The following is a 16030-nucleotide window of genomic DNA, read 5'->3' as shown; positions in this document are numbered from 1 at the left end:
CTTACCGGTCTGACTTTGAACACTGCATCCTGCCTTTTCACCAGCGCTGACCACTCTTGAGCAAACACACTGGTATTACAAGATTACAGATTGCTCTTAAAGTCCAGTTTTATAAGAAACTTCTGCCAGGCCAAGGGGGCTACAAGAGACAAGAGTTGTAAGAAAACCACTAACAGCTTCAACCCTAAACCACATATGTGGCCTTGGAGAAATTACCAGCAACCTGAAGGTGCAAGGGTGAAATTTATTGACCTTGGGTGATTGAGATTAGTTGCAGATGGGGCAACTGGAGAAGTTATAAACCACCTGAGCACTAAAAGAGGTTGTTACAGCAGGTAAAGCAGCCTCAGTGGTGTCTGCAGCAGCAACTTCAGGCTTTGTAAGAAAGTTGTGTGAGTTTCTTTAGTGTTTTTAAAGCAGTGCTATTTTTGTTGTGTTTTAATTAAGTCTGCTGTGCATTGAGTTTGGGCTGTCAAAGAAGAAAAGTGTGAGTTTTGCTGCTGTATTTCCACAGTTCTCATGGACTGAAGGGATATTTGGTCTAGGGAACGGTGAACAAACATAACTTGTGTCCTGAACAGTTTAACATGCCTGCAGCCAAGTGAATAAGAATGGAGTAATGATAGGTGGTGTTGCTGTTACTTAGTGTGTATGCAAGTGTGTGCATTTCAGCATTACACTTTTGCTGCTATATATGGGGGTAGATAACTCTGTTTTGACTCTCACAAGTGTTAGCTTGTATTTCAGGCTTGGGGAGGAAAAATGGTAACATGAAGAATTGTGTTCAGGTTTTGTGCCCGAGTCTGGGACTTTACCCTCACTGCCATAAGGCTGCTCTTAAAGCTCACTGATGAATAGCAGTGATGTGTAGGACAGTGTAGGTATTTATCCTTTTCTGTTCTGTGAGTATTGTGTTGCTGTGAAGCCCTTGAATGGTTTATTTTGGTGCTTTATGAAGTGTCATTAAGGTTATAATGAGCTCTTACTGTCAGCTTGGTATAGCATGAATGCATTTGGTTTTACTGCCTCCTAGGCCTTGCTTAAGAAAGATCTTAATTCCGTAGCTCTGTATAGTGCCTGTTCTGATTATCTTCAGCGTTGTGGGTTTTTTCTTGCTTGTTATTTCTGAATTGTTTTAACACTTGTGATTAAAATTAGTCTCTCTGGGTCTAGATATTGTGCCGCTTCCCTGACTAGCGGGAGCGCATCCCCTGGTGTAGACGTTTGTTTGGCTCACCGGCCCCTCAGAGCCAAGCACGTGCTTGTTCCAGCAGCCGTTTGTGCAGAGGGATGTTGGTGCCACGTGCAGTCTGAACAGCGTCTCTTTAAGCTGTGGATGTTGCTGCTTGTGCAAACCTGTGTGTTGATGTAAAGCAGGACATCTGTTTGTGCTACTGTGGGGAATCTGAGACCACACCTGGAATCTTGTGTCCAGCTGTGGCCCCTCAGTTCCAGCAGGACAGGGAACTGCTGCAGAGAGTCCAGCGCAGCCACCAAGATGCTGCAGGGAGTGGAGCATCTCCCGTGTGAGGAAAGGCTGAGGGAGCTGGGGCTCTGGAGCTGGACAAGAGGACACTGAGGGGGGACTCATTCCTGGGATCAATATGGAAAGGGGCAGTGTCAGGAGGATGGAGCCAGGCTCTGCTGGTGACAACCAGGGACAGGACAAGGGGCAATGGGTGCAAACTGGAACACAGGAGGTTCCACTGAAAGATGAGAAGAAACTTGTTCCCGGTGAGGGTGTCAGAGCCTGGCCCAGGCTGCCCAGGGGGTTGTGGAGTCTCCTTCTGTGCAGACATTCCAACCCGCCTGGACACCTTCCTGTGTAACCTCATCTGGGTGTTCCTGCTCCATGGGGGGATTGCACTGGATGAGCTTTCCAGATCCCCTCCAACCCCTGACGTTCTGTGAATCACTAGAAGTTTGAAGGAATGCAACAGCTTCAGTGCAAATTTGCTCAATAGAGTCATAGTTTGTGTTGAAGGACCTTCCCAGCTCCCCCAGTGCCCCCCCTGCCATGACAGGGACATCTGCACCAGCTCAGGGTGCTCAGAGCCCGTCCAGCCTGGCCTGGGGTGTCTCAGGGACGGTTCATCCACCCCTCTCAGGGCTCCCGGGCCGGGCTCTCTCACCCTCAGGGCAGCCATCTATCCCCACATCCACCCTCCACCTCCCTCCATTCGTTTAACCCCGGCCCGTCCCGCTCCCGCACGGTGACGTTGGCCAGAAAGGGGCGGAGTCGCGGGCCGGAAGTGCGCCGAGGCGCACCGGAAGTCCCGCCCGCCGCGGCCTGTGTTTGCGCTGCGGGCAGAGAAAGGAGCGGACGCGGCGCCCGGCCCAGCCCAGCCTGCACCCACGGGCCGAGCCATGTCGGACCAGGTACGGCCGGGGGGACGCGGCGGGGCCGGCCCGGCGGGAGGGGCTGCCCGCGCACCCTCCGCGGGCAGCTCGGGCCCGAGGGGAGCGGCCGCCCCGGCGGCGCGGGGGTGTCTCCCGGGGGGAGTGTGTATGTGTGTGCGGGCGGCGGTCCGCGGCTCGGCCGCTCTCCGCTCCCGGCGCTGGGAACGCGGCGCCCCGGGGCCCGGGCGGGGCGGCGCTTTCGTTCCGCTCGCCGCGGCCCACTGGGCCCGGGGATGCTGGTTCCCCGGCGCGGTCCCGGAGCGCGGGAGGGAGCCGGGGCTCCCCAGCCGGGCCGCGCTCACCCGCGTTAAACACCCCGTCCGCCTCCGCTCCTTGGGCATCACCCTTCTCCTTTCCTCCCCGACTTCCCAACTTAAGCGTCTCCTTGTGCCACAAGTTCCTGGCTCGCTTGGCCTTGCAGCTGTTGCTTTGGGCGATGGTGGGGAGTTAGAACAGCATTCCAGTTTTCATTTGTGCTCTGCTTTGCTTTGGTGGTGTTTTTTTATATTGCCCCCAACTTTGTGACAATTGAACTTTGGAAGAATCATTGCAGTGCGTACGTGTTTCTTAAAGCGCTGTGACCTCAGGATCAGACAGGAAAGTATCCAGAGAGAAGGCAAAGCGCAGTGTACAGTGCGTGTTGGGGAGCAGCCTTGCCCTGTGGTGCCCGGGAGCAGAAGCTCTCGCTGGACACGCTGTGGTCTGTCCTGCCCGCCCCGGCCTCCCAACACAGCCCGGTGGCCTCAGCGTGCGCTTCCCGTCTAGTAAAACACCTGAAAGTGGCTGCCTGAAAAAACCAGGCAAATTCTGAACTAGATTTGTGTAGACTGATCTTCACGTGACCTGCTCGGGAGCTTTGTGAACCGAGGCATGTTTTAACACAGCAGCTCCCATTAGGTAATTCCTTCTCTAGGCAAATTCTGCTAAAACATACACGTGTTTGTGCTGTGGTGCTGCTTGAACTACATAAAATTCAGTGCCAATTATAACCTTTTTTAGATACGTATCTTGAAGGTCTTTGAATAAGGGCACTGTTGGGGTTTTATTTGTAATGGATACTCTAAACATTGTTGTACATTGTGTCAGTCGTTTCTGGGGGGACTGTACAGCAAGAGGTAAACAGATGCTTAAGTAACAATGTAACATATGGTAATGCCGGCCTGCAAATCTCATTCCTTTGTTGGTCAGTCCTACAGGAATAATTGGATTACCCCAAATTGTGGATTGCTTACAGTGTCCTTTGTTTTTGGCCCTGGAATTGAGAGGACATAATTTGTTACCAGTTATAATTAAGAAGCATACTTGATCTGGTTACTTTATTTCCAATAGGAAATGAATTTTATGATAACTAAAAATGCTTACAAGAAGGGTGGTTTTCCAAACACCTGTTGTTGCTTGGTGAGATGGAGACAGAAACAAAAAGAATAATTTTTCCCCTCGCTTCAAGCGTCTTGGGCTGGTTTTGCTTCTGTTGATCTAGATGTTGGTGTTTTTATCTGTTCCTGTACTACTAATAAATAAATAGTTTGCATTTTCCTATCCCTGTGGCAAAGGTAAGAATTTATTTGCTGTGTTAGGAAGTGTCCTATTCTTTTAGTAATTGTGGTATTATCTAAAGTATGCTGAGTATAGAGAGGTTTTTTTAGGCTTGGACATTGAAGTTTGAGCAGTTCAGAAAACTGGAGGAGGAAGCTTGGCAACACTGCCTTGCAGTGTTTGTTTTGTGGTTTCATGAGTTGCAATAACAATACCAGTGCGTTTGGTCTGAGGAGCTTTAGGTCCTTTAGGGTCATGAACTTGGTGTTGATATATGAATGGGAGGCTCATTTCGTGCTGCTGAGAACTGTGGAATGATGCCTTTGAAACGTTAGGTGTCTAATGAGGAGTTAGAACCTGGTGTGTGGTGGTAGGTGCTCCTGCTCGTGTGGCAGCTTCCTGCGCTACCCCGAACACCAGCCCCGCTCACAGTGTGCAGGAAGGTCTGGAGCCTTGTTTGCAGATTCGGGATTTTGGTAGTGAATACTTATAGTTTAGTAACTTTGCAGTCTCCTCTCTTTCTTTGTTCTTAAGTGGTTTATGTGTTGGCTTTACCATTTGGCCTTGAATGGCAGTATAGTTCGCTGAAAAAATGCAGTGAGCTGTTTTGGACTTGCTGGATCTTGTTGTATTCTGATTTCATTTTTTCTTTAAGCTTCAGTTATTGGCTTTGTCAACCTTGATCTTATTTCTCCTTTCCTGAAATCACAGCTCTGTTTGCTCCAGCTAGTCTGTGGGTGGAAGATTACTGGGGCTTTAAGCAGGCATCTTTATGATATGATGTTTCATGACTCTGGTTCCCTCTGCTTTTTGTACTGCTGGCTGCTCCCCCTATTTGTTTTGGGTACTAGAGGCAAAGACGGCAGGAATCAAACCTTCTGAGTCACTGCTTTCCACCCTGTTGGTCAGAGGCGCTGGTGTAGTAGCAATGCTGATTTGTCACACTGTACGCAGGGTGATTTGGTTTGGACGGATAAGTAGGTGGATCTGTTACAGCGTACAGAACTGTATAAACTATGACAAATGCCTTCACTCTGTTTGGTTCTTATATTATGTAAACCAAGGCAGTGACTGACCCAAAACCTCATGTGAGAGGACAGGATGTTCCTGTATCAGTGATAGCAACACAGGAGATAGTTTTGAAATTACAGACTGAAGATCTGCAGAGATCTGAACCTCTATCTGATTCCTAGAGGTCAGTAATCCCACAGACGGACATAAAAATGCTGTTTGTGCGAGTTATCGGGTGCTTGGTTTTACTTTCTCTTACCAGTCTGGAGTGGAAATTGGTGGTTTTTTTGTTCCTGAAAATAGTCTCGTGTGGTCAGAGCTCGGGGGTGCTGGAAGGGGACAGCTTTGGGCAGCACGGTGGCTGTGGTCAGAGCTCGGGGGTGCTGGAAGGGGACAGCTTTGGGCAGCGTGGTGGCTGTGATCAGAGCTCGGGGGTGCTGGAAGGGGACAGCTTTGGGCAGCGTGCTGGCTGTGGTCAGAGCTCGGGGGTGCTGGAAGGGGACAGCTTTGGGCAGCGTGGTGGCTGTGATCAGAGCTCGGGGGTGCTGGAAGGGGACAGCTTTGGGCAGCGTGGTGGCTGTGATCAGAGCTCGGGGGTGCTGGAAGGGGACAGCTTTGGGCAGCACGGTGGCTGTGGGCAGAGCTCGGGGGTGCTGGAAGGGGACAGCTTTGGGCAGCACGGTGGCTGTGGTCAGAGCTCGGGGGTGCTGGAAGGGGACAGCTTTGGGCAGCGTGGTGGCTGTGGTCAGAGCTCGGGGGTGCTGGAAGGGGACAGCTTTGGGCAGCGTGGTGGCTGTGATCAGAGCTCGGGGATGCTGGAAGGGGACAGCTTTGGGCAGCGTGGTGGCTGTGGGCAGAGCTCAGGGGTGCTGGAAGGGGACAGCTTTGGGCAGCGTGGTGGCTGTGGTCAGAGCTCGGGGGTGCTGGAAGGGGACAGCTTTGGGCAGCGTGGTGGCTGTGGGCAGAGCTCAGGGGTGCTGGAAGGGGACAGCTTTGGGCAGCGTGGTGGCTGTGATCAGAGCTCGGGGGTGCTGGAAGGGGACAGCTTTGGGCAGCGTGGTGGCTGTGATCAGAGCTCGGGGGTGCTGGAAGGGGACAGCTTTGGGCAGCACGGTGGCTGTGGGCAGAGCTCGGGGGTGCTGGAAGGGGACAGCTTTGGGCAGCACGGTGGCTGTGGGCAGAGCTCGGGGGTGCTGGAAGGGGACAGCTTTGGGCAGCGTGGTGGCTGTGGTCAGAGCTCGGGGGTGCTGGAAGGGGACAGCTTTGGGCAGCGTGGTGGCTGTGATCAGAGCTCGGGGATGCTGGAAGGGGACAGCTTTGGGCAGCGTGGTGGCTGTGGGCAGAGCTCAGGGGTGCTGGAAGGGGACAGCTTTGGGCAGCGTGGTGGCTGTGGTCAGAGCTCGGGGGTGCTGGAAGGGGACAGCTTTGGGCAGCGTGGTGGCTGTGGGCAGAGCTCAGGGGTGCTGGAAGGGGACAGCTTTGGGCAGCGTGGTGGCTGTGGGCAGAGCTCAGGGGTGCTGGAAGGGGACAGCTTTGGGCAGCGTGGTGGCTGTGGGCAGAGCTCGGGGGTGCTGGAAGGGGACAGCTTTGGGCAGCGTGGTGGCTGTGATCAGAGCTCGGGGATGTTGGAAGGGGACAGCTTTGGGCAGCGTGGTGGCTGTGATCAGAGCTCGGGGATGTTGGAAGGGGACAGCTTTGGGCAGCGTGGTGGCTGTGGTCAGAGCTTGGGATGCTGGAAGGGGACAGCTTTGGGCAGCGTGGTGGCTGTGGGCAGAGCTCAGGGGTGCTGGAAGGGGACAGCTTTGGGCAGCGTGCTGGCTGTGATCAGAGCTCGGGGGTGTTGGAAGGGGACAGCTTTGGGCAGCGTGGTGGCTGTGGTCAGAGCTCGGGGGTGCTGGAAGGGGACAGCTTTGGGCAGCGTGGTGGCTGTGGGCAGAGCTCAGGGGTGCTGGAAGGGGACAGCTTTGGGCAGCGTGGTGGCTGTGGGCAGAGCTCAGGGGTGCTGGAAGGGGACAGCTTTGGGCAGCGTGGTGGCTGTGGGCAGAGCTCAGGGGTGCTGGAAGGGGACAGCTTTGGGCAGCACGGTGGCTGTGGGCAGAGCTCAGGGGTGCTGGAAGGGGACAGCTTTGGGCAGCACGGTGGCTGTGGGCAGAGCTTGGGATGCTGGAAAGGGACAGCTTTGGGCAGCGTGGTGGCTGTGGTCAGAGCTCGGGGGTGCTGGAAGGGGACAGCTTTGGGCAGCGTGGTGGCTGTGGGCAGAGCTCGGGGGTGCTGGAAGGGGACAGCTTTGGGCAGCGTGCTGGCTGTGGTCAGAGCTCGGGGATGCTGGAAGGGGACAGCTTTGGGCAGCGTGGTGGCTGTGGTCAGAGCTCGGGGATGCTGGAAGGGGACAGCTTTGGGCAGCACGGTGGCTGTGGTCAGAGCTCGGGAATGCTGGAAGGGGACAGCTTTGGGCAGCACGGTGGCTGTGGGCAGAGCTTGGGGATGCTGGGAGGGGACAGCTTTGGGCAGCACGGTGGCAGCGGTGAAGACTCCTTTCATGTGTCAGAAGTCGCTTGCTTGGAGACCTGAGCGTGTTTAGTTTCCCCTGAACGCTTGGGGTCAGTTCTTGGGTTTGAGCTTGAAGAATGACAGATCAGTCCCAGCAGTCCAGGTTGTGCCCAGGTAGGGGTTTAAAAAAGTAGAATTAAAACCAGATGGAGTCTGTGGCTCATACTTTTTTGCCCTGACAGCGCTGGAATGTATCTGGCTCGAGACAGCGAGTCAGGCTGATAGGAAGAATGCTTCCTCTCTCTGTCCTCCAGATGCAGACCCCTACAGATAGGAAAGGTGTTGGCAGACTTTCCCCTTCCCGGAACTTTTAACAGGCTTGTCTGCCATTTTAATCTGAAGATAGAGACCTATCTGGATGAACTTAATCCAGAAGGTTAGTGTGTGGTTTTGGCACTTGATCCTAAAGCTCAAGACCAACCCTACAAAGGATGTTTCTGTATACTCAGCAAAATGTCCCTTTAGCGCTGGGAAAATGTGTGTGATAGGCCCCTGAACATATTTTGCTTATTTTGTCTATGGCGTTAAGCAATAAAATATGAAAGGAATACTTGAAAAATGATCAGCGGGGTATCCTTGTTCCTAGTTGGGAAGGTTTCTTTCTCAAGCCCCACCTGGACCCAAGGCAGTGTCTGTGCAATCCCACTGTGGAACACACCGAAACGCCTGACCCGGAGTGTGTGGGGACAGGCGAGGGAGCGGGGTCACGGCAGCTCGTCTCTCACTTGGCTCCTCTATCTGCAGTCAACGGGAAACTTCATCTTTTAGAACATAACACACCAGCCTTTTTGATGAGCTTCAGTGCTCAGGTTGTTGAATCAAACTTGTCTGCGCAATTAATTCTCCTGGAAAGGTATCAAAACACTGTAGTTCTTAGAACTGCAGCTTTTAAGAACTTTTAAGAATTGTGATCTTAAAACAAATACGCTAGAAGGAAGCTGTTCCTTGATGGGTTGTTGGCAGAGAAAAGGTGGCTGACCGCGCTTTTGAAAGGAGTGAATACTGTTGGTGCAATAGACTGGGAAGTGTTAGCGTGGTTCCCTCTCTCCAGGCTGGCAGGGTGTCACAAGTGCGTTCTGTTTACTCTGCTCGCGATCTGCTTTTTGCTGTTAAATATCTAAACCTCTTGCTACGCTTTCGCTATTTCTTGTTTGCAGTCTGTTTGTTGACTAGAAGTTAGCGCTATAAAATCATACTTATCATTTTTGCATCTGTCATCTATTTCCAAACGATCCTTCCCTTGTTTCTTATGTTCTTCAGTGTTTCTTTTCTGCCATTAATTAAATCTTTCACATGCAGTCAGCCAGCCTTTAACAATGCTATGTTGGTATCCTTCTCACACAGGGAAAGGAAGAAATAAAATACCTTGGGTAGCTTGATTTCATGTAATAAGGAGGGTGGCAGCTGTCATACTGTTCAGTGAAAAGAGTGTTGAACTGATCAGATTTTTAATTTATTCTTTTTCAGGAAGCAAAGCCTTCAGCTGAGGACTTAGGAGATAAGAAAGAAGGGGAATACATTAAACTCAAAGTCATTGGGCAGGTGAGTGTTTACATCATTACTTGTTGACACTTGGTGGAGATGTGAGCTTTTGTATTATAGAAATGAACAAATGGAAGTTGATACTTCGAGTTCTTCAATGTGGATCCTCCCCTGCCATTAACTACTTACCAATTGCCAGTAATGTGTTTAGTGGGTTGTTCTTTTTTTTTAAAGCTTGAATAATTTATGACTCAGAATTTGGTCAGTGTGATCCCCATCTTGCAACTAGGTGACCTGATGCGGTGAGGGATTAATTTATCCAAAGACATGGACAAAATATGTGGCAAATCTATACGTTCAGGTCTCCAGAGTTCACATAGTACACTAACCGTGAGGTCAGATTCCTTGGGCAGGGATAGGAAGAGGATCCTGTTGGCTGGCACATTGATAGGTGTGAATGCTGGATTCCAAGTCTGAATTCAAGTTGTGTTGTAATGTGAATGTTGAGAACCTTCTAGAACAGAAGCTCTTCTGTGCAAAGGGCCCCCAGCACGTATGACTTGACTTATTGTTGGTTGGAGTATTAGTGCGATGGCTGTGCTGTTCGTGGCTTAGAACAGGACTAACCCCAGCCTGCTTCCCTCTGGCTGGTGTAATTGGCAATGGTAACACATTCAAAAGCCAGACATGAGCCACGTTCTGCGCTGAACCTCTCGCAGTCTGTTCTAGCTGTAGCCATTCTGACAGTTGTAGTTACTCATAGCTTACAACTGGTAGTAAGGACCATAGAATAGTGAGACCTGAGATTTCTCTGTGGGTCAGTGTTGTGTTGCTAAGTCTGCCTGTATCCTAAATTCTAGATAATTAATTCGATGAGGTTTTTGAAGTACGAGCTTTAACTTGTCTCTAGGAATCTTAGAGCAGAAGTTCCCTGCATATGTGTGTTGGTTTTGCATCAGTACATCAGCTTGGTAAAGATGGAAGCACAGACTGAACCGTGTATGGGTTTGAGTACTTTTAGATCCCAAAACTGCACAGGGAGCCTGAGGCTATGCCATCTGTTTTAAAACAGAGCGCACGATGAATTCAGTGGCTGATAAATCAGCCTGGAGGTTCATGTTATAACGCACGGTGATAGTTGAACTGTGTTCTGTGTAGTTTTATATAAGTTTTTCTTAATGCAGGTTGCGAAATTAGCCTAGATAAAGTAAGCAGTTAGGACAAAGAGAGTAACTTTTTTCTTCTCTGTTCTTAGGACAGCAGTGAAATTCACTTCAAGGTGAAAATGACAACACACCTCAAGAAACTCAAAGAATCGTACTGTCAAAGACAGGTTTGTGAAACAGTGACACTTTAAAAAGAAAAACAAGCCAACCACTGTAGCTTTACTTTTCCTGCTGTTCTTTCAGGACAGCTTTTCACAAGCTTCTGTGTAGTTACCAGCAGGACGGGGAGCGGGCAGTACAAATAGAATGGATCTCCTCATTCCTTTTGAGAAGGGGAAGGATTTCTATTTAAGACAGTTGTGAATTTTGTAGTAAGTTTAAATTAGTGTTTGAAAATATATACTGGCTGCTCAGAAGATCTGGAATTTAATTTATAAAATGCCCAGGCATGCATTTATAGTTACTGTAAAATCTTCCGTCTCTGAGCGATACTCCCTTAAAGCAGTAGAAAGCTGCAGCTTGGAGTGAGAGCGGCTTTGGGTGTTGTTACAGCCATCCGTGTGGTTATCTATAATTTCAGGGCATAATACCAGTGTTAGAAGAAATCTGCAGCATTAATTGTGCATGTAGATAAATAGTAACTACTGCTCCAGAACAAAAATCCATCTTCATTTCTGGATTCTGTGGCAGATATTGTGGATTCACTGCTGCTATTTCCAGAAGCCCTGGCCTAGTTTATCCCCAGCTTTGGGGACAGATGCCTTGTGTGGCCTTTTCTTGAGGAACTGTGTTGGAGTTCACTTGAGGAGATGTAATTATCAGAACGAATACTTTGAGTTTTTTCTTAATACCTTGAGAATGGAAGTGTTCTTTTGTAGAATGTGTTCTATTTTGCTGTCTTTCTGCACTAAGAGGAAAGAAAATATCAAACACCAGATATGTTTGTAGTCAAATGCAAATGATTAAAATTGTGATTCACTTGAAAAAGTTGACGTTTTAAAATAAGATCTCAGAAATGATTCGTTCAGCACTCTTATTGACTGGTGGCAATGCACGCATGTGCAGCTATGGTTTTTTAAGGAATAAATAATTGCTTGCATGAGTACAGCTCTATCTGTCTCGTGGGCTGACTTCTGGAGAGCCTCTGATCTCCACCAGCAGTCAGTGTGGTTTTTGGTGTCAAGTCGCCTTTGCCTGGTAAAGGGACCACAATTGTTTCTTCCAAGTTGGTTGGAGGGGTGGTCAGAAGGGTGTGAGGAGCCTTTCTCTCCTTTGAGTTTTTCTACCTAGTTATTTGCAAGCAATATTTGAGATCTAACTGATGTGCTAAACAGGTCATACTTCATTTGTGTTTGGCTCGTAACTTGGAGAAGAAAAGGATGAGGCATTTGCCTCGTCTGAGGAGGTGAAGTACGATATTCTGCTGGAACACAGGCACACTGTACAATAGACATACAGGAAGTTCATTTACCACTGGGATGCCCCTTTCTCCCTGTTGGAATGGGAATATTTTCCCCCCTCAACTCTGCTCTTGTCCCCAGCAAAGAGCTTTTGCAGAACCAATAGCGGTAAAGGTTGCTATTCCCTCCTATGGCGATATGAGATTGGGAAAGCAAGGGGAGGAGTTAGTGAAGTGAACATCGTGTTCCTCCTGCTGCCTTAGGATCTGCAATACAGCTGAGATGCAGTTCAGAAAAAGGTGGGACCTTCATGTGTCGTGTTGTCTTGGAAGGGAGAGTGTGGTCAGTGCTATATTTATACATTATAATGGCAAGGAAAAAAAAGCTAAGGAAACTTCCAAGTTGTTGAGCCAGGGCTCCAGTGATGCTCTGGGATAAACACGCATTTCAGCGCTGTCCTGCTCTTTGAGTCACTCCTTTGCATCCATCTGCTTGCAACAGAGCTCCCTGTGTGACAGGAACTCACACTTTATTTTTGGACTTTCACGTGTTGTTTTTATTAAAAATGTTTCTCTTGCAAATCTGTACAAGTTTCAGTAAGTGTGTGGTGTTTGTTATTTTTTCTTGTACATCTGTTTCTTTTTTTAGGGTGTTCCAATGAATTCACTCAGGTTCCTCTTCGAGGGTCAGAGAATTACCGATAATCATACCCCCAAGGAGGTGAGTTTCTTTCTAGAGAAAGCACTACATAGTTCACTGGAGAAACTAACCACCAGATTGGTTAGTTTCCCTGTTCTGCTAGACCGCTAACCAGAATGAAGGCCTTTCTTTAAATACAAGCAGCTTTTTGGACTATGTTGGGTCAGCTATAGTCTGGCTGTATTTGCCTGACTAAACCTTTACTAAGGCCAATATGCAATTGAGGAAGAGCCCGACTGAACCTTCAGGTGCGGTGTAGGCATTGCTTACCAGGGGGAAAAACTCCCAGCTGTTAAGCTACATGTGCAGTGTGACTTGGGAAAAACTATGTATTTAGCTGACATTTGTTAGATGGAAGTGTAAATAAACAGAAACCAGGTTATTCCTGCTGCCCAGTGACTTCCACCAATTGTTCTGACCAAACAGGAAGAACCACTGTTAGAATCATGACCTTCTGAAAAATCAAATGAACTTGTGTACTGTGAAACTGGACGGCATATTTTCCCTCTCTTTGGTGAATTATGATGGGCCAGAGGAACGGACTGTTGTATAAATTGATGAGGACCTGCTCCGAATTCAGTACACCAGATTTATAACCATTCTATGCTGTTTTTTCTCTGTTCTCACAGCTGGGGATGGAGGAGGAAGACGTGATTGAAGTTTATCAGGAACAGACGGGGGGTCACTCAACAGTTTAGATCCCTCAGTTTTTCTTCCCCCTTAATCCTTTTTTATTTTTAAATAATAGTTCTTTTGTAATGTGGTGTTCAACACTGAATTGAAACTGGCACCCCATCTCTGGGAGTTTATTTTCGAGCGTCCGCTATTTTGAATTCTCGTGCTCATTATACACTATTGTTTCTGTTTCCATTGTGCTGAACTTTCGTGACCCAGCTGCAGCCCTGCTCCCCTCTCCCCTCCCGCCCTCCCCGTTAGAAACACCCGCGCACAGGCGCGTTGGTATGTTGGCGAGGCGCATGCGTCGCAGGCGCGACGGCCGTAACATCTGCCGGGCGGGCGAGCGTTCTTAACGACTCCCGCGCCTGCCCTGACGTTGTGATGTGTGACTGTTTCACTCCTGGACTATAACTTCCCGCGTGAGATGAAGTTTTTCAGAGAACTAAACTGTGGAGAAATCATGTATCCGTAACGCAAAGCTATTGAGCTTTAATTGTGCTGGTGGCCCAATATGAAGAAGGTGACCAAGTTGGGAATGGAAGAGCTAGAACTGTTGTCATCTGTACCTTGCTCCAGAGGTGGCTTTGCTGAAGACATAAAATTGAAAACCCCAATTATTCTTAAATCTTGCCAGAAGAGCCCAGAAGCATTTTAACTTCATATAGCAATTAGTCCATGCAGGTATCCATGCAAGAATGTTCACAGCAGACAACTGGCGTGTTACTTTGATGCTCTTGTTTGTACCTTTTGGCCTGGGACGTGGGTTTTGAATGGACATTGTCTGTACCAGCTTCATTTAAAATAAACCAGAAAAACAATTTTATAAACAACTTGCATTTTCTTTTCAAACGTTTGGAAATGAGCAAAACCATAAAGTTATAATTGGGGTGTGCTTTTCCACTAACTGTATGTTGAAGCCAGAAAAAAACAATTGTGCTCTGTAAATATACCTCATTAAAAAAACAATACTTTTTTCTACTTGCCCTGGTAAAATACTTGATCTGCTTGGTTTGCAGGTGACTATTTGCAACTATTAGCTGTTTCTTTTGTTAGACACTCACAGGTTTACTACACGCAACAAAGTTAACCTGGAAGCGCGACTCGGAAGGAAGTGCGAAGATGGTTTATAGTGTCAACGTTTCACGTGATCACGGTACTGTTATATAATCTCTGTGGTGGCTGACATGGCAATGTGGTGATAGTTCATCAGGCCTCACGAGGGGGCTCTGGGTCACGTTCCGGTGAGCTGCAGGTTCCCAGGGTGAGAACCTGTTCTGGGGGTGAGACCCGAGGGGGGTTATGGGCAGAGCGGTGTGGAGAGGAGATTGCTGCAGGTAAACACGCTTCAGCTTTGCAGGGAAATAGGGCTCGTTTGGCTTGGTTTGGTAAGTCAAGTTCACCGTGAATGCCAGCTGCATTTAAAGACGCATTTTAGTGCTGCGTACTTGGGAGAAATTGCACATCTGGAATGATGTGTTTTTTATGGCACTTGCTGTAAAGCTAGAAACACATTTTCTTTCATGCTCGTGGTTTGTGTCCTGTTTCTGGTTTAGTAATGCTTTTGTACGCATAGTTGCACTGAGCGGTTTTTTAAAGATTAAAAGTTTTGTTTAAAAAGTGGCAAAATATGGGGTTTTCTTGAAGTGTTCTATGGAATTCAGTTCTTAGGGGGGAGCAGGATTGCCGCAGTGATGTAGAACAACATGGCTTCTCTGCCCTTCCCTCCCATTGCTTTTCTAGATGACTAAATGCATCTGCTTCACAATACCAGAAATAAGCAGCCTTATGATTATAATCAGATCATCTTCTAATTTAAAATGGTATAATTCTCCTCTTAGTAGACAAATAATCCCATTATCCCTTTTCTGCAAACCAGGAACGGAGGTGCCGGGGTGGTTTACTGGGGTCGCTCTGGAAGCTGAAAGCGGAGCCAAGAGCCGAATGCAGATCCCCTGGGGCTGATGCTGCTACTCCAGGTGCTGCACCAACTTGCTTTCGCTTCTCGCTCTTCACTTTTCTGAACCTGTTATGTGCTCATTTATATCAGTTTTCTAGTTGAAAGGCTGCCTTTAGTTCTGAGGCTACAGAGCGGGGGTTTCCTGCAGAACGCGGCTTCAGGAGGATGAAACTCAATGATTTCTTGTTGTTGTATAACCTTGTCCTAAGAGCAGTCTCTATAGAGCAGATACGGCACTGGTGGCAAAACCGATGTGACCTCTTTCTCAGATGTGTTGAGCTTCAAAGAGCCTTGGCAGAGCTGCTGGTCTAGAGCGCTGTCTGTGCTGTTAGAGCTTGGGGGAACAGTAAGAACAGGAGAACTAATCTGGAGTAGAATTTCTAAACCTTTTGTAGTTTTGAAGCGTGTGACTGGAATCCAGATTGGCCTTCACATGTTGAAGAAAAACAGAGAAAATGATTTTTTTTTCCTCCAGTTTTTTCCATCTGTTTACATACTTATCTGTACATTAGAATGGAGTGGAGCTGTTGATGGCTGCTTTTGTTAAGTGTTTAAAAAGAAAAGTGGCGACAGGAAAATGAAGCCATCTTCACTGAGTCAGTTATGCGGTGGGAGGTGGAAGGTAACGTTTGCTTTACTTTAATTGTGGAATTAGTGTATTTAATATTCACTATGGTGGCGTGTAAAAGCTGTAGTGATTGGCGCTTTACAAAGCTGAGAGTCTCAACAGATTTTCTTAAAGCTGCGATGTTTAAAGGATTTGTGTATTCTCATAAATACGTCTACACGATCATCAGTTTGACTAAATGAGATTTTCTGAAGTTAAATGTGTAAATGTTGGCAGGATTTGACTTCAGTTAGAATGCCAGATAACGCTAAGACTTGAAGTTTGCAACAAATTTTGACTCACCATGTATTGTTTCACACAGAATCGCAGCATCCCAGAATGTCAGGGGTTGGAAGAGCCTGGAAAGCTCATCCAGTGCAATCCCCCCATGGAGCAGGAACACCCAGATGAGGTTACACAGGAAGGTGTCCAGGCGGGTTGGAATGTCTGCACAGAAGGAGACTCCACAACCCCCTGGGCAGCCTGGGCCAGGCTCTGACACCCTCACCCCAAACAAGTTTCTTCTCAAATTTAAGCGGAACCT

The 16030-nt window shown here is 48.3% G+C and overlaps 1 protein-coding gene across 2 annotated transcripts; it reads left to right on the top strand.

Moving 5' to 3' along the window:
* Positions 1 to 2254: 2254 nt before the first annotated feature.
* SUMO1 (small ubiquitin like modifier 1) lies at positions 2255 to 13869 on the top strand. Of its 2 annotated transcripts, none has more exons than XM_080346291.1 (5): positions 2255 to 2379; positions 8965 to 9039; positions 10235 to 10312; positions 12194 to 12265; positions 12874 to 13869. In XM_080346291.1, the coding sequence occupies exons 1-5, from the start codon at positions 2368 to 2370 to the stop codon at positions 12940 to 12942; spliced, it is 306 nt and encodes a 101-aa protein (XP_080202417.1). In that variant the 5' UTR covers positions 2255 to 2367; the 3' UTR covers positions 12943 to 13869. The 2 variants fall into 2 exon arrangements, with proteins under 2 accessions (XP_080202417.1, XP_080202418.1); XM_080346292.1 differs by lacking the exon at positions 12874 to 13869 and adding an exon at positions 12671 to 12867.
* Positions 13870 to 16030: the final 2161 nt, after the last annotated feature.

This window comes from Nesoenas mayeri (genome assembly GCF_963082525.1).
Source record: "Nesoenas mayeri genome assembly, chromosome: 6".
NCBI lineage: Eukaryota > Metazoa > Chordata > Aves > Columbiformes > Columbidae > Nesoenas > Nesoenas mayeri.
The sequence above is the reverse complement of the archived record's forward strand: the minus strand, read 5'-3'. Positions and strand labels throughout refer to the sequence as shown.

Bases quoted from the DNA above. Each gene is read 5' to 3' on its own strand.
- SUMO1 (XM_080346291.1), top strand. The intron at 9,040-10,234 runs GTGAGTGTTTAC...CTCTGTTCTTAG, and splicing joins AACTCAAAGTCATTGGGCAG to GACAGCAGTGAAATTCACTT. The intron at 12,266-12,873 runs GTGAGTTTCTTT...CTGTTCTCACAG, and splicing joins ATAATCATACCCCCAAGGAG to CTGGGGATGGAGGAGGAAGA.